Raw genomic sequence first — 18,212 nt, 5'->3', positions numbered from 1 at the left:
TTCGGAGATTGTGGTATTGAAAATACTACTTCTGAATGTAAATACTTCTCGCACAGGGCACCATTTGTAAAGGTGCTTGATGATAATATGATAATTATAATTATAATTCCAATTAGGATGTGCTTGATAAATGCAACACAAAAAGGTATTGGGATTCCCCCAATAATACACACAAATCACACTTATTAGTGGCCTTAGGAGCATTGTTTGATAAATCTGACCCGTGGTTGTTTTAAGACTAATAAGACAAATATTTGCAATTAGACACTGGGAAACAGTGGTAAACACTGACTATTCATATAGTTCAGAGGAGATATTCAATATTTCTCACTTACTGTAATTGTTGAGTTAGAATAATTATATTCTTACAAGTTAATTCTAAATTCCACCCTTGTGCGGTACCGCTCATATCCTACCACCACTCAAAGTAACTCATCATGTCTTATCCCTTGTGAATAATGCTTGGGATGGAAAATGGAATGAAGACTTGTGTATTGGACACTGACCTGAGTCAGTACATATGTAAACATACTGCTAATCCTCTCTGTTTGCTTTAGCTATTCAAATTCAGATAGAACTGAACACAACAGGACATAGGGTATGCAATGTTCGACAGCCATAGAGCCCTTTTTTTTATGTAGTTAGCACAATCCAAAACCTCTGACAAAAAGAACATAGCGAAAGGGAAAATAATCTGGGCTTGGATTCGATCTCTGATTGGACAGTTAATGGCGTTCCGCTGTCCAAACATCATGTGGCATGGAATTCTACTGTTTGGGTTCTGACTGACTGACCTCTTTGCGTATATAAAAATAGACAGACTACTCTGGTTTTAAAATGGGACATAGTAACAATGCATTAAATGTAGGTGTTGACTAAAGCATTTACCGTTTTCTTTTCTTTCCCACCTCAATGATTAGTGCTTCATATAATATATATTTTTTGGACTATTTCAGAAAACATATTCAAATACTTTAAACATATTTTTTTCTTCATTTTTCTTTAAAAAGAATATGTTTGATACAAGGTTAATATAGCACTGTCTTTAGTTGTCCATGAATTGTTGTTCTGTACAGATTATGGCACATAGTGGCGTAATTGGCACATTGTTCAGTAATACAGCTCAGCTTTTTCCACTGAGAGCAGATCCTCCAAGTCTCCTAGCTCTCCAAGAAACCTAGTCCCCTTCAAGGTGACGCTGACGTAGATGGTCTTCTCTGGCACATCCAGTAATGTAGTTATATATTAACTCTAACTAGATATCTAAATTAACACAGGTCTCTGGAAAATAGTATAGAGTGGCAGCGTTATGGCTGCTTGGTTTGTCATCATTTATAGAAAAATAAATATCTTCATCTGTGTCCTTTTTAGTCGCTTCTTTATCTTGGTTGGAAAAGCTTACCAAAGGATCCTGTGGAGAAAAATCTTGACATTAATAAATACAATTGTCAGAAGAGCTGTAGAAAACCAATAGCAGTAGTTAAAGCAAAATAAGCATGTGTCAAACTCAACATTGAACACAGTAAATAACCTACAGTATGTTGCGTAACTGCCAGTTGTAAGTACCATGTCACAATGTGCATCTACATTGCAATAACATTGTTTATGCCCATCTAACTACAACGGCTCTCCATGGTCTTTAAGTCTGCAGTGCTGGGGCGTTTTAGTTCTTTCTCTGACCGAGACCAATGTCTGTACAGACAATGGTCTTGGACCTCTTCCTCCTGCTACTGTTCCTGCAGTCGTTCTATTCCTTTTCAAAGCTGGGTCAATAACAGAGGTGTGGCCCCCTGGGCTTTTAGCCACACACTAGCCCAGTGCATGTGTTTAACTTTCACGCTTGGAATTTCAAATGGAGGCAGTCCAGCTTATCGGTGATGCATAAAAAATACAGGAAAGTCAAGGGAAAGTTCTCCTTTCCCATAACAAAACATTGAAACAATATTACACTGGCCGCCTGAATGAGGGCCGCAACCCCATAAATGCATAATATTTTTCATAAAGGCTAGGTTGTTGAAGGGCATGAATCAAACATAATTGGATTATAATTGCTAATGAATGACCTTTGGTGATCTTGCCATTAAATACAATTTTCCAGGGCAGTTTATGAAAAATCCATGCCGAAATAACAACCATATACCATTTCCCTTCTATTCCCAAACTGGGACACTAACACCACAGTGATCAAGGTTGGGAAGGCTCAGGAAAGGATTTGCGGAGGGGAAAGTGACATAGTTCTCACCAAAGCATAAATTCTGGAAGTTTGTTCCATCGACGTGATGTAAAAAAGGCTTCAGATAGTCAGCAGGAGATCTCGAACCACTTCTCTGACACAAAGGCCACAGGAATCAGCTGCCTTTCAGTGGGAGAAGGTCTGTAGGACAAAGGATTGAGACACAAAGATAATGAGAATCTGAGTCCAGGAGACACTGTATAGAGGTACTTTGCAAGGAAAACAATACCACTTACAAAAAGAGGATTTACACCATTTAGGGCAAGGACTTTTTCCGAAATATGTGATTATACCAGGTGAAACTCCTGTCCCGACTCATAATCAGTGTTGGGGGTAATGCGTTACATTAATACTATTACTTTTTGCGGTAACGAGTAATATAACGTAGTACTGTACCAATTTGAGAAACAATATTACAGTTATTGATCAAAGATACAGTAGGTATCCTATTCCTATTATAGTTATTATATGTGATGATTATTCTGTCGTCCTCTCACCAAGTTCCTGTTCACGCACGCATGCCCTACTACAGTACTGACCGTTTTAGTTGAAAAGTGGCATTTAAAACATTGTTTCTCAGCATGGAAGTACTCCCATTATTTTGATTTGGTAGGATGACAAAATGACAAGAATATAACTGTAAAATGTAAACTGTGCCCAGGAGAGAAACACTTTTCCACTGCTAGAAACGCAACCTCCAATCTCTTGAAGCACCTTCAAAAGCAACACGCCAAGACGAAATTCATAGCGAAAGAACCCCAAGGCCTGACCACTCCTGCTGAAGATGACTGTAGGCCTACCTCATCCAAACAATCAAGGCTTGTTTTGAGGAGGACAGGCTGTGAGAGCTAAATAAGCTTGTAGATGGGTATGTAGCAGAAATACTGCCCTATACCCTTCTTTTTTGGGTTGCTCATTATTAGGCTACTTGTGTTGGTGTATAGGGCCTACATTGTGTGAGGATGCGCAACATTTTGGGGGTAAGTTTTTACTTTTCCCAGGGAGTAATAAGTAAAGTAATTTGTTATTGTTGAAAGAAGTAACGAGTTACAGGTAATATATTTGCTTTTTTGAGTAACGACCCCAGCACTGCTCATAATAACCAACCCAAATGTGAGAAGGAAGCACTTACACAAACAGTGATCAAACTGACCCAGAAACATAGCGCTGAGAGCGATTTAAAGCCGGTGTACCTATTTCCGTTATAGGTGGTCTTGTATATAGGGGTCTGCTGGATCATCTCGTCTGTGTAGACGGGCACGGCGGTGCGCACACACTCGTGCGAGCACTGCAGGCTGTCGTTGTAGGCGGTGAAGATGTCCACTTTGTTGGGCACGCGGGCAGGGGTGAAGTCGGTCAGGTTCTGACAGCTCTCCTCCTGCTGGTGGATCTTCCGCTGATGGCTACTGTGACGGCCATTCCCCGACTGTACACAGCTACAAAAACACGTACCAAAGACAAGAAACAAACATAAAATCATACCTTGTACCACTGTGGATGAGTGGCTCTGATAAAAGCTTAATTTAAACTTTCAAAAGCGATGTGTTGTGTGTGTGTCAGGAAGTAATTGCAAAGTAAAGGAATCTTTCCTACCAGTTTTTAAGGACAAGTGTAGTTATCAAGGCTGCAATGACCATAATGAGAGACACAGTGATTGTGATAATCTGGTGAACTGCCAGACCTGCAAAGAAAGAAGAACACAAAACACAAAGAAGAGTTTAGTCACGAATGGAACGGTTTTAAAGGCTGGTAGTAATTTGCCATGTTACAGAAAACTAGTAACATTTTAAGGATGATAACCATATGTGCTCCACATAACACCAAGGGCAATCTACTCAAGGTCAGAGGAAGATATCTGTGGAGGTATTGATCATTCTCTCTTCATTATTTAACAGATCTATAAAGTATTTAATCAAAGCCAACCACCTGCATATTAGATTAGTTATCTATTTTTGTACAACATTTTTACAACTTCTCCTGAACTGGTGGGAACCTTAAACCTCACTTTGAGTTTCTTAACTCTTCCCTAATTCAAAGTGAATTCAAAGCACTAATACTTTTCACTTGTCAAAACTTAATCTCAAAGTCTTTACCTCAAAATAACCAATAGTTCAGTTCAAATACAAATGTACATGTTATCCATGCCTAAGCTGTTTTTGATGAACCCAGACAGTTTTTAAGTTCATATTTTGGGTTAGCTATGTTCCAACTCAAAATTGGGGTCATCAACTTTCAAAGCAGCATTACTTTCCCGTTACTTTCTTCAATTACAGAAGTTTTTGTAAAAAATATAATAAGCCTAGGATCCTGTAACATATTTAGAATTTTGAAAAAATTATTAATTCATGTGTATCAAGGCGCTAATAAGAACAAACAAAAACATTTGCACATTTCTACAGTGCATATAACATGGTTCACAGTGGTGCCCCCTCTCTGCTTATTGTGACACAAACCTCCAACCATGAGTCTCCATCCACCAATCGCAGCCTTGCTTTTGCACAACGCCGAAAAACAAGGTAAGGTCAATAAGGTCATCTACAGTCACAGACACAGTACATATCAGCACCACAGATTTCTCTCTATGGCCGACATACAGTATGATGAGGTGGTGTGGGGTTGGGAAGGGGGGGGGGGGGGACAATTCACCAGCACTGAGTGGGAAACATGCAGCAGAACGCCAAGTTGTTCATGATGAAAACGTCCTTGCGGGCCCATACATCCAAACCCTCATCAGCCAGGTGATTGTCTGCTGATTCAGTCTAGTTAGTCTTCGGGATAGCTCAAAAGGAGCGGCCACTCAGTCATTGTAAAATGCTAGCTCCCTCATTGTGCATATACATTCCCTTGGATAACAAACTTCTGTGGGCAGGGCACAAAGCAGCCAGGTCAACCTTGGATTAATGATTTCTGTGGCTGTCTCAGGAATGCCTCCCTTCCTTCGCCGTAATCAGTCCCTCTGCAGCAAAGACACATTAACTTATCTGGCAGTCATATGCATCTTTCTCTCTTGCTCACTCCCATGCCTCCCTTCCTGGCTGACATCAAGGCTTAAGTTGAAAGTGTGGAGTAATAAATGAACACCTGTCCAAGTTCATGGATAATAGATCATGGATCGATAGTCCACGTCTCCATGGAGAATTGTTTCGTTTTACATTCATGTCGGCATGAAAGGCTTCTCTGGCAGAGATTTCCAGCTTATACCAAATTCATATCAGGCTGAAGCCCTGGCCATACAAATACAGTCTTAGGTCTCATTATAACCTTCTTTTAGGGCAGTGCATTAACAAGACAAGATAATGTCAGATAATGATTCCACTGTCACAACCGGGAGACAGTCCAGATGATTCTCTATCCCTGTCCAGAACTGAAAAAATTGGTCCTGCTAGCTCAAACTCATTGTGCTCTAGCAGTAAGGCTGAAAAATCACCTTTAGCAGTCACCTTGCTTTAGAGGTGCTGGGTTAGGTTTTGTTTGGAAGAATCAGTGCCAGACAAAGAGAGGGGGTGTGAGAATGGGAAAGAGAGAGAATAGGAGATGGACAGAAAGAGCTACTGACCCCTGTGTCAGCAGAGTTTGGGGCACACCAAGGCTCCCGGAGAGAAATAAATTAGGTTTTCACCTTCATGGTCTTGACAGTTTGATGAACATGCCATTGACAAGCATGGCGTTTTAAGAAAATCTCACTATCTGCCTTTATTAAAGACTATCTAGCCCAGCCCAGTAGGGGAATAGTAGAATATAATATCAGCAACAGATGTAAATAGTTTATCAAACACATTGACCTTAACATACATATATACTGTACAGTACCTATGTGTATGCACATCCAGTTAATTAAACAGTAGTGGATAAAAGCCTGTGGTAAAACTCCACCGCCAGTTGATAAAAATCTAGCAGCACTATAGCTCTTAATTGGCAACAACAACCAAAAACATACTGCCAACCTTGAAAACGAGATGGAACACTGACGTCAAGCTGAAAATGGTACCAGAAGCAAACAGTGCATCTAGTAATGAAGGATGGCTTCATTTTTGAACCAGAAACTGTGTTCTCCCATATAAATGGACATTGGCTTAGCTTCCCATCACAGGGGACCCTTGACCCTTGCTCAATTTCATAGCCTGGCTATTTGAATTGCTTGTGGGCATTGATTTTAAACTGTTATCAGACCATTTGTGCGGGAACTGCTTTTGAGCGGGTTTGTCCTCCCAAAATGGCCTCAATAACAAAAGCATTGCAGAGCAAAGGAAAAATATGTGGAACTCAGTTTCTAAGCAAGGAGTTATTTGAAGCTATAAGGCAATCATTCTAAATGGCCATTGAGCATTAAGGCCTAATGCCTCCGTACAGCCCACATCCGCTAGCAGCATTAAAGCTCATGAAAAATGTGGGAATAGCCCTCATTTGTGAATGGATATGTTGTCGAGAGCAAGCCAGCCCTCCCTTCCTCCCACCCATTGCAAATGTACGGAATCTGTCCCTCATTTATAATGCATTAAACTTCCTGGAGAGTGTGAGGGTTGACATGCAGTGAGACTTAACCCCCCTATCCCCTGTGCTCTTCCCCGTGGCCCCTCGCCAATCCATCCTCCCAAACGTGGTACCTGAGCGGGGAGGGATGGGAGAGATGGGGCAGGGGAAACCTTCTGTCGAAGCCTGCTGATGGCTCACAATTGCCAATTAACGCTGGTGTCAAAGTGTCAATCTGACCTGATTTCCACTGAGTCACCGAGCAATCTAAAACACTTACAGAAGAAGAGAGGGTGCTTCTGAAGAGAGAGAGACAGAGAGAGAGAGAGAGAGAGAGAGAGAGAGAGAGAGAGAGAGAGAGAGAGAGAGAGAGAGAGAGAGAGAGAGAGAGAGAGAGAGAGAGAGAGAGAGAGAGCGCAAGATCAGAGCCAATTATTCCACACACCTTTTCTCCCAATGTCAAAGGCAGCATTGCATAATTCAATCACTCTAGATAGCAAACTTTGATAGTCGAGGAGATTTGGTCAGACTCTTGCTCAAGTTCCGCTGATTTTGTTACTTACCAGTAAATGCAGTTGTCATTTATGCCTGTACTTCATTTGGGGACAGTTGGCTATGAAATACTTCTTCTAGTGTTAAAGAGCCACTGAACACAACGATTGGCACGTGTGTCTTTCAGTTGCTCATTAGAAAAACAAGATTTCAGTCTTGGAAGTGTGTTTCCTCACCGATTCTACGCAGAATCAATCTAAGATGACTCAAGAAATCTGTGGTTTGTTTTTATGGTTTTGCCAAGGATGTTTTAGTTGCGCAATTTGACATCTAATTAAGGTTTTGGTGCAGTATTTCTCAAGTAAAAGAATTTGGAATGTTTTGTCTTATCTAAACAAAGTCGGAGCTGCTGGGCAGGTCTGTCTCACTCTCTATGCTATTGGATAGAGAGCAATCACTGCAGCTGTTCACCCCATGTTAGTTGGCAAATGAACATCGTCAAATTAACACCTAAACTTAATTTACATGTTGTGATGCACGGGTGTTTCAAACTTTAAGATGTGGCTGACTTTATGACCAAAATTATGCTACTTACACTTTGTGGTCAATTTTGACATAACTATTTATTCATTGAATCAATGCTTTGTATAGGCAGTCACTTTTTAAGTACAGAAAGGGGATTGCCACCAACAAGTGGGACTACATAACAGAGAGAAAGTTTTATGAGTGTGATGTATTCAACCGTAATCCCTGGCATATCCTCCCCACTCAATTATCTGACTTGATATTGATGTCTGAATTTGTGTAAAACAAACAAATGACCTTAGAGATTGCATTCTAAAATAGGTACACCAACACCTCATATTTCTAGTTGACATTGGGTAAAGGAACAATTTGCTATCTCCTGACCTGTTTGGATGAATAAGGTGTTGGAGTCTAGCTAGCCAATACAGAAACAACAAAAGGTTTTTAAAATGGTCGCTTGCCAATAGTGCACCTTTTCCTCTCAGAGGAGATGTCAGCCATGAAAGAGCTGTGCATTGGAAACATGAAGTAAAACAGCATCTGTTCATTCTGGCTACTCTTCATCTCTTCTTGGCCGAGTTTCTATAAATCAGAAGGCTCGACTCTGCATGGCTGTCACCGGGCATCAGCATTTAAGTCCAGATTTAAAAATTCATTTTTACCCAGCTTATCGAGAGTAAATATAGAGTAATGGTGAGATTATTAGATTGCCATGGTAACCAGTGGGGAAAGTTTCTCTCTTTCTGCCTGAAGAGCCTCTCACTCTATTGTAGCCTACACCTCTACAAGGCTCTCAGAGGTCACAATGTAGCATTGGTGGCGTGGCTTTTGCCAAATTTGCACACCTCTTTAAATATAGATAACTAACTGCAGCACTCGAGTACTGTACTTAACGTACATTTTATATGTGCTTCGGGTGGGTTCTGGACTTGCTTATTTAACTGACTGTTCGTTTCACCTCACCTCTTCAGAGTGTGATAACAAGACCTGAATTAGCAGCTGCAGCAGGTTCTATACATTTTCAATGCATTTATCACATTTTTGGTGGGATTTCATTTTTACTTATTGACTCCACTGCCTCGTTTTACCTCTCGACTTCAGAACGCGATAAGGAGACTTGAGCGATCAGCCAGGAGGATGGACGGCAGTTTTAATCATCTCACATCCATAATGAAGCTGACAGCTCCATCTGCGCGGCTTTGAGAGAGCTGAGCGGAGCTAGCACAACATCACCGGGAACAATCAGCCAGCATCTGGAGGCTTAAATCTACTTCACACAGTGGGTCACAGGATCACTAAAGAATAATGATCAGAAAAAGGCAAATACACAAATATTGTCAGAGCTTGTTGCTGGGCACCTAGGTGCTTCACTGATATTACATTTAATCTATTTAAATTATAATGGTTACGTACACTTACAGTTGAAGTAGGAAGTTTACATACACTTAGGTTGGAGTCATTAAAACTAATTTTTCAACCACTCAACCAATTTCTTGTTAACAAACTATAGTTTTGGCAAGTCGGTTAGGACATCTACTTCGTGCATGACACAAGTAACTTTTCCAACAATTGTTGACAGATAGATTATTTCACTTATAATTCACTGTATCACAACTCCAGTGGGTCAGAAGTTTACATCCACTAAGTTGACCGTGCCTTTAAACAGCTTGGAAATGTCCAGAAAATGATGTCATGGATTTAGAAGCTTCTGATAGGCTAATTGACATAATTTCAAGTCAATTGGAGGTGTACCTGTGGATGTTGTTCCAGACCTACCTTCAAGCAGTGCCTCTTTGCTTGACATCATGGGAAAATTGAAAGAAATCAGCTAAGACCTCAGAAAAACAATTGTAGACCTCCACAAGTCTGGTTCATCCTTGGGAGCAAATTCCAAACGCCTGAAGGTACCACGTTCATCTGTACAAACAATAGTACGCAAGTATAAACACCATGGAACCACGCAGCCGTCATACCGCTCAGGTAGGAGACGCGTTCTGTCTCCTAGAGATGAACGTACTTTGGTGCGAAATGTGCAAATCAATCCCAGAACAACAGCAAATGACCTTGTGAAGATACTGGAGGAAACAGGTACAAAAGTATCTATATCCACAGTAAAATTAGTCCTATATCGATATAACCTGAAAGGCAGCTCAGCAAGGAAGAAGCCAATGCTCCAAAACCGCCATAAAAAACAGACTACGGTTTGCAACTGCACATGGGGACAAAGATCGTACTTTTTGGAGTAATGTCCTCTGGTCTGATGAAACAAAATTATAACACTTTGTCCATAATGACAATCGTTATGTTTGGATGAAAAAAGGGGAGGCTTGCAAGCCGAAGAACATCATCCCAGCCGTGAAGCACAGGGGATGGCAGCATCATGTTGTGGGGGTGCTTTGCTGCAGGGGGGACTGGTGCACTTCACAAAATAGATGGCATCATGAGGACGGAAAATGATGTGGATATATTGAATCAATATCTCAAGACATCAGTCAGGAAGTTAAAGCTTGGTCGCAAATGGGTCTTCCAAATGGACAATGACCCCAAGCACACTTCCAAAGTTGTGGCAAAATGGCTTAAGGACAAAAAAGTCAAGGTATTGGAGTGGCCATCACAAAGCCCTGACCTCAATCCTATAGAAAATGTGTGTGCAGAACTGAAAAGGCGTGTGTGAGTAAGGAGGCCTACAAACCTGACTCCGTCACACCAGCTCTGTCAGGAGGAATGGGTCAAAATTCTCCCAACTTATTGTGGGAAGCTTGTGGAAGGCTACCCAAATTGTTTGACCCAAGTTTAACAATTTAAAGGCAATGCTACCAAATAGTAATTGAGTGTGTGTAAATTCTGACCCGCAAACATGCTAAACTTGATGTTGAAGTTGCGGATATATTCCATCTTGTTGTATGCTGCTGACATAGTTCTCCTTGCAGAGACCGAAGATGACCTCCAGAATATGTTGAATATTGTTAATTGATGGTGTAATAAATGGAGACTAGCGTTAAATCAAGAGAAGACCCAGATTGATCATTTCATAAAGAAAGGAGTTCAGAGAAGTGCACACAACTATTGTTTTGGCACAACCCCATTATTCTACATTGTGCTCTATAAATACCTTGGTTTCACTCTGGATGAACACATGACCTTGGAAGATGGCATTTGATCACTAGCAGATTCTGCAGGTGAGCCTGCAGAATCTACCTATGTAAGGATCTTGGTTAATGTGCTTATTCTCAGCTGTATAAATCCTGTGTGTGTCCGGTGATGGACTACGCTGCTGGGTATGAGGATCCAAAGTGCGTACTAATTGTAACAATGTTTGAAACCGAGCAATCTGCTGCCTTACTGGTGTGCACAAACTGACTCCAAACCTGGCCATCTGTGGAGATATGGGTTGGGAACCATGTGAGATTAGTCAAAAATGTGGAACATGCTGATAAATATGCCAGAATCACAAAAAAAGGGACCTTAGTCATAGCTATTCATGAGCCAGAAAATTGTTTGACATTTTTTGTGAAACTGATTTGCAGTATATATTCAGGAACAAATTACAGTGGATGCTCCACAAAAAGTTTTAAGACTATGCTGCGGGTCTTGTGGTTTAGTACGGTACCCTGCGTCACTACTTCATTGCTACAGACCAGCGCAAGGGGGAGATGGCGCTACTGGTCCCATGGCGCTACTGTGTCTCTAACTGACAATGAATGGGTGACATATACCTAAATAGAAACTGATAATTGTGCACGACTTCAGTATTACTTACTAAACTGTTGTTACACTAAGGTTTTTATTCTAAGAGAAACTTAGACTACAATTAGGGTGTGGAAATGTTAGGATTATTTTTGCTCTTACTGTAGTTCTGTAGCCTACTCCCGACCAGTCACGTTGTACAGTGCCTGAGTGCCGGTCTAAGACACTGCATCGCAGTGCAAGCTATGTTGCTACAGATGCTGGTTCAATATCTGTGCTGGCCTTGACTGGGAGACCCATGAGATGACTGTAGGTTTTTGGTTTCTCTCCCTCTAAAAACAAACTGTCTTTATTTAGAGATGACTGTAGGTTTTTGGTTTCTCTCCCTCTAAAAACAAACTGTCTTTATTTAGAAATTAGTAGCAATGTCTCACCACATGTTCAAGAATGTCCTTTTTTCTTGTTAATGTTACGTTATTTGAAAACAAAATCATATCCAAAATATTGTTATTTGTTAAACAAAGCGATTATTATTATTAATTTAGAATTATAAACTCATCAAATAAAGAAACGTCCCTTTTTCAGGACCCTGACTTTCAAAGATAATTCGTAAAAATTAAAATAACTTCACAGATCTTCATTTTAAAGGGTTTAAACTTGGTTTCCTATGCTTGCTCAATGAACCAGAAACAATTAATTAACATGCAATGGTTGTTATGACACTAAAAGCTTACAGACGGTAGGCATTTAAGGGCACAGTTATGAAAACTTAGGGCACTAAAGAGGCCTTTCTACTGACTCTGAAAAACACCAAAAGAAAGATGCCCAGGGTCCCTGCTCATCTGCGTGGACATGCCTTAGGCATGCTGCAAGGAGGCATGAGGACTGCAGATGTGGCCAGGGCAAAAAATTGTAATGTCTGTACTGTGAGAGCCTAAGACAGCGCTACAGGGAGACAAGACGGACAGCTGATCGTCCCTGCAGTGTGTAACGAGTTTCGTCTTCATACGAAGGTGAGTCGGACCAAAATGCAGCGTGTGGTTTACGATCCATGTTTATTAATAATACGAAACACGAATCTCCAATACAATACTACAAAACAAAACGTAACGAAAACCTAAACAGCCTATCTGGTGAAAAACACATAGACAGGAACAATCACCCACAAACAAACAGTGAAACCCAGGCTACCTAAGTATGATTCTCAATCAGAGACAACTAAAGACACCTGCCTCTGATTGAGAACCATACTAGGCCGAAAACATAGAACTGACCCAAAACATAGAAAAACGAACATAGACTGCCCACCCAACTCACGCCCTGACCATACTAAATAAATACAAAAACAAAGGAAATAGAGGTCAGAACGTGACAGTACCCCCCCCCAAAGGTGCGGACTCCGGCCGCAAAACCTTGACCTATAGGGGAGGGTCTGGGTGGGCGTCTGTCCGCGGTGGCGGCTCTGGCGCGGGACGCGGACCCCACTTCGCCATTGTCTTAGTCCGCCGTATTGTCCGCCTCCGTGGCTTACTCCCCATGCCCACCCCTCTCAATGACCCCACTGGACAGAGGGGCTGCTTGGGACAGAGGGGCAGCTCGGGACAGAGGTGAAGCAGCAGCTCGGGACAGAGGGGCAGCTGCTCGGGACAGAGGGGCAGCTGCTCGGGACAGAGGGGCAGCTGCTCGGGACAGAGGGGCAGCTGCTCGGGACAGAGGGACAGCTGCTCGGGACAGAGGGACAGCTGCTCGGGACAGAGGGACAGCTGCTCCGGGCGGAGGGGCTCTAGCGGCCCCTGGCTGACTGGCGGCACTGGCGGCCCCTGGCTGACTGGCGGCACTGGCGGCCCCTGGTTGACTGGCGGCACTGGCGGCCCCTGGCTGACTGGCGGCACTGGCGGCCCCTGGCTGACGGGCGGCACTGGCGGCCCCTGGTTGACTGGCGGCACTGGCGGCCCCTGGCTGACGGGCGGCACTGGCGGCCCCTGGCTGACGGGCGGCACTGGCGGCCCCTGGCTGACGGGCGGCACTGGCGGCCCCTGGCTGACGGGCGGCACTGGCGGCCCCTGGCTGACGGGCGGCATTGGCGGCTCCTGGCAGACGGGCGGCACTGGCGGCGCTGGGCAGACGGGCGGCACTGGCGGCGCTGGGCAGACGGGCGGCACTGGCGGCGCTGGGCAGACGGGCGGCGCTGGCGGCGCTGGGCAGACGGGCGGCGCTGGCGGCGTTGGGCAGACGGGCGGCGCTGGCGGCGTTGGGCAGACGGGCGGCGCTGGCGGCGCTGGGCAGACGGGCGGCGCTGGCGGCGTTGGGCAGACGGGCGGCGCTGGGCAGACGGGAGGCTCCGGCAGAGGCGCCGGACAGGCGGGAGGCTCCGGCAGAGGCGCCGGACAGGCGGGAGGCTCCGGCAGAGGCGCCGGACAGGCGGGAGGCTCCGGCAGAGGCGCCGGACAGGCGGGAGGCTCCGGCAGAGGCGCCGGACAGGCGGGAGGCTCCGGCAGAGGCGCCGGACAGGCGGGAGACTCCGGCAGCGCTGGAGAGGAGGAAGGCTCTGGTAGCGCCGGAGAGGCGGGAGACTCCGGCAGAGCTGGAGAGGAGGAAGGCTCTGGACGGATGGGCCGGAGAGACAGCCTGGTACGGGGAGCTGCCACCGGAGGGCTGGGGTGTGGAGGTGGTGACGGATAGACCGGGCCGTGCAGGCGCACTGGAGCTCTTGAGCACCGAGCCTGCCCAACCTTACCCGGTTGAATGGTCCCGGTCGCCCTGCCAGTGCGGCGAGGTGGAATAGCCCGCACTGGGCTATGCAGGCGAACCGGGGACACCGTGCGCAAGGCTGGTGCCATGTAAGCCGGCCCAAGGAGACGCACTGGAGACCAGATGCGTAGAGCCGGCTTCATGGCACTTGGCTCGATGCCCACTCTAGCCCGGCCGATACGCGGAGCTGGAATGTACCGCACCGGGCTGTGCACCCGCACTGGGGACACCGTGCGCTCCACAGCATAACACGTTGCCTGCCCGGTCTCTCTAGCCCCCCGGTAACCACAGGAAGTTGGCTCAGGTCTCCTACCTGGCGTAGCCATACTCCCTGTTAGCCCCCCCCCAAGAAATTTTTGGGGCTGACTCCCGGGCTTCCATCCACGACGCCGCGCTGCCTCCTCATACCAGCGCCTCTCCGCTTTCGCCGCCTCCCGTTCTTCCTTGGGGCGGCGATACTCTCCTGGCTGAGCCCAAGGTCCTTTACCGTCTAGTTCGTCCTCCCATGTCCAATCCTCCTCGCGCTGCTCCTGCTGCTGCTTTCTCCTTTGCCCATTACCACACCGCTTGGTCCTGTTGTGGTGGGTGATTCTGTAACGAGTTTCGTCTTCATACGAAGGTGAGTCGGACCAAAATGCAGCGTGTGGTTTACGATCCATGTTTATTAATAATACGAAACACGAATCTCCAATACAATACTACAAAACAAAACGTAACGAAAACCTAAACAGCCTATCTGGTGAAAAACACATAGACAGGAACAATCACCCACAAACAAACAGTGAAACCCAGGCTACCTAAGTATGATTCTCAATCAGAGACAACTAAAGACACCTGCCTCTGATTGAGAACCATACTAGGCCGAAAACATAGAACTGACCCAAAACATAGAAAAACGAACATAGACTGCCCACCCAACTCACGCCCTGACCATACTAAATAAATACAAAAACAAAGGAAATAGAGGTCAGAACGTGACACAGTGGCAGACCACATGTAACAACACCTGCACAGGATCAGTACAGCCGAACATCACACCTGCGGGACAGGTACAGGATGGCAACAGCAACTGCCCAAGTTACACCAGGAAAGCACAATCCCTCCATCGGTGCTCAGACTGTCTGCAATAGGCTGAGAGAAACTTGACTGAGGGCTTGTAGGCCTGTTGTAAGGCAGGTCCTCACCAGACATCACCGGCAACAACGTTGCCTATGGGCACAAACCCACTGTCGCTAGACCAGACAGGACTGGGAAAAAGTGCTCTTCACTGACGAGTCGCGTTTTTGTCTCACCAGGGGTGATGGTTGGATTTGCATTTATCGTTGAAGGCATGAGCATTACACTGAGGCCTGTACTCTGGAGCGGGATCGATTTGGAGGTGGAGGGTTCGTCATGGTCTGGGGCGGTGTGTCACAGCATCATTGGACTGACATTGTTGTCATTGCAGGCAATCTCAACGCTGTGCGTTACAAGGAAGACATCCTCCTCCCTCACGTGGTACCCTTCCTGCAGGCTCATCCTTACATGACCCTCCAGCTTGACAATTCCACCAGCCATACTGCTCGTTCTGTGCGTGATTTCCTGCAGGACAGGAATGTCAGTGTTCTGCAATGGCCAGCAAAGAGCCCGGATCTCAATCCCATTGAGCACGTCTGGGACCTGTTGGATTGGAGGGTGAGTGCTAGGACCATTCCCTCCAAAAATGTCTGGGAACTTGCAGGTGCCTTGGTGGAAGAGTGGGGTAAGATCTCACAGCTAGACCTGGCACATCTGGTGCAGTCCATGAGGAGGAGATGCACTGCAGTACTTAATGCTGCTGGTGGCCACACCAGATACTGACTTTTACTTTTGATTTTGACCCCCTTTGCTCAGGGACACATAATTCCATTTCTGTTAGTCACATGTCTGTGGAACTTGTTTAGTTTTTGTCTCAGTTGTTGAATCTTGTTATGTTCATACAAATATTTACACATCTTAATTTTGCTGAAAATAAACTCATTTGACAGTGAGAGGACGTTTCTTTTTTAAATGTCTTAGTTAGGTTGGCTGTATCACAACCGGCCGTGAATGGTTGCAATTTCAGTATAATCCACCAGAAAAGACAAAACAAATAATAAAACAAAAAGTATTATTATTATTATGTATCACATCCAACCGCGATTGGGAGTCCCATAGGGCGGTGCACAATTGGCCCAGCGTTTCTCTCTCTCTAAAAATAGAAATAAATGTTTTGGCCTTTACAAATATGATAATGTCCTTTATTCAGATTACAATCTCTCACTTTTGTTTTTTTGAAAACAAAATAACCTACAAAATATCGTTATATATTATCAAGTTGATGGCACAGTCATATAGCCCAGCACCTACATAAAGCTGAGTAACTCACTCATTCATGGCTTGGATCAAAATAAATAAGTACCAACATTCTTTATGATATACTTTAATAAAGACATGTTTTGGTTATCTTGACCTGGACACCATGTACAGTATTATAATAGCCCTCCTGATCGGCGCAACGATCTAAGACACTGCATCGCAGTGCAAGATGCGTTGCTACAGATTTGATACCCGTGCCGGCCGCCACGGCGAGACCCATATGTAATTATTGGCGGTCACGTCATTGAACAAAAAATACTCTGATATACTGTAGGCCTACCGTAGGCGACATGAGTCTCACTAGAGTTCAGTAATGTGCTGTTAAAAGTGGTGTAGGTCTTATTTATTTAAAGTGCATATTTTAGAAGTAATAGGATTTGAAGCAATTGCCTACTCGCTGTGGTCAACTATTTTAGCACCTTTTCACGCTGCTCTGAGACAAGCATGGGGACTGGTCTTGATAAATCAATGAGATTTTTTATTTTCACTGAATCTCCGTTTGGGTATTGGTTAGACTACAATTAGGGTGTGGAAATGTTATGCTCTTAGTATTGTAGCCTCATCCTGTCATCCTAACGAAAACCCTGGGGGGTTTTCATTTTTCTTGGAATAGAAACAACAATATTAATCATATTAATTAAGCACAATTTCTTAAAATCAGTCCCATATACTATGTTCTTACAAAAAAAGCTCCTAAATTCTCTAGCACAGCCACTATTGAAGGCAATTAAATGCTTCTCAAAGATCCCCTCTGGTGGTCAAACTAGCTCTAACTAGCTTTAGTGGTTACAATAGCTGATTCTTAAATAATGTGCCATATAATTCTGCGGCACCATGCTGCAGTAAGCTGCAACTTGTAAAGGACGAACCACAGTACTATGTGGTGTTAACCAAATCAAGGACACACTTTTTCTGATCAACCAGGAAAAATGGACAGTTGTTATTTGTTTTAAATCTAAACTTAGAACATACACTCTTCATTTATAAAGGTACTTTTTTGAGCTCTCCTAGATTTGCCATTGAGTAACATAAGCATGCTGGTAGTCTTTTGTTTCGAACACAGCCCTGCATCCCCACCAACACACAATTACTGTTGTTGTTTACGTAATCCAAAAACATACCATTATAAATTGTAATATGGGTCAGGTGTGCATCATTTGAAAGCTTATTCTATTGCCTACATGGCTACTAGCTAAATTATAAACTACGATCTTACAGTGTTAGACTTTCAAAAGGCACTTCAGACAAACAGATTGTAACTTTGGTGCACATAGAATGGAGTCATGAGTGTGTGTTCTGCACAGTCTGAGAAAATCCAGCTGAGTAGGTCTGGATGGGGCTGGGTTCATATGAATTGAAACATCTGTACCACTGGGTCAAAGCTAAAAGTTAAGATATAGTCTACTGTAGAAGTATGGCAGTTTCCCATTTCACTATGCCATATAGTGCCTTCAGAAAGTATTCACACCAATTAACGTTTTCAACATGTCGTTGTGTAACAGCCTGAATGTAAAATGGATTAAATTGAAATTGTGTGTTACTGGTCTACACACAGTACCCCATAATGTCGAAGTGGAATTGTCTTTTGAGATGTTTTTGTTGTTGTTAAAAATGAAAAGCTAAAATGTCTTGAGTCAATAAGTATTCAACCCTTATGATATGGCACGCCTAGCTAGAT

The 18,212-nt window shown here is 44.2% G+C and overlaps 1 protein-coding gene across 1 annotated transcript in view; it reads right to left on the bottom strand.

The window, feature by feature from the left end:
• Positions 1-1,047: 1,047 nt before the first annotated feature.
• The window catches only part of LOC139416593 (adherens junction-associated protein 1-like), a 73,791-nt gene continuing 56,626 nt past the window's right edge, over positions 1,048-18,212 (bottom strand). Inside the window, exons 3-6 of the mRNA XM_071165442.1 lie at positions 3,827-3,914; positions 3,427-3,669; positions 2,243-2,374; positions 1,048-1,411 (exon numbers count right to left, since the gene is read on the bottom strand). Of these exons, the coding sequence (XP_071021543.1) occupies positions 2,302-2,374; positions 3,427-3,669; positions 3,827-3,914 (404 nt within the window). The 3' untranslated portion in view covers positions 1,048-1,411; positions 2,243-2,301. The remainder of the gene's footprint in view (positions 1,412-2,242; positions 2,375-3,426; positions 3,670-3,826; positions 3,915-18,212) is intronic.

The sequence above is a fragment of the Oncorhynchus clarkii genome, chromosome 9, assembly GCF_045791955.1.
Source record: "Oncorhynchus clarkii lewisi isolate Uvic-CL-2024 chromosome 9, UVic_Ocla_1.0, whole genome shotgun sequence".
NCBI lineage: Eukaryota > Metazoa > Chordata > Actinopteri > Salmoniformes > Salmonidae > Oncorhynchus > Oncorhynchus clarkii.
This window is presented reverse-complemented; position numbering and strand designations above follow the sequence as displayed.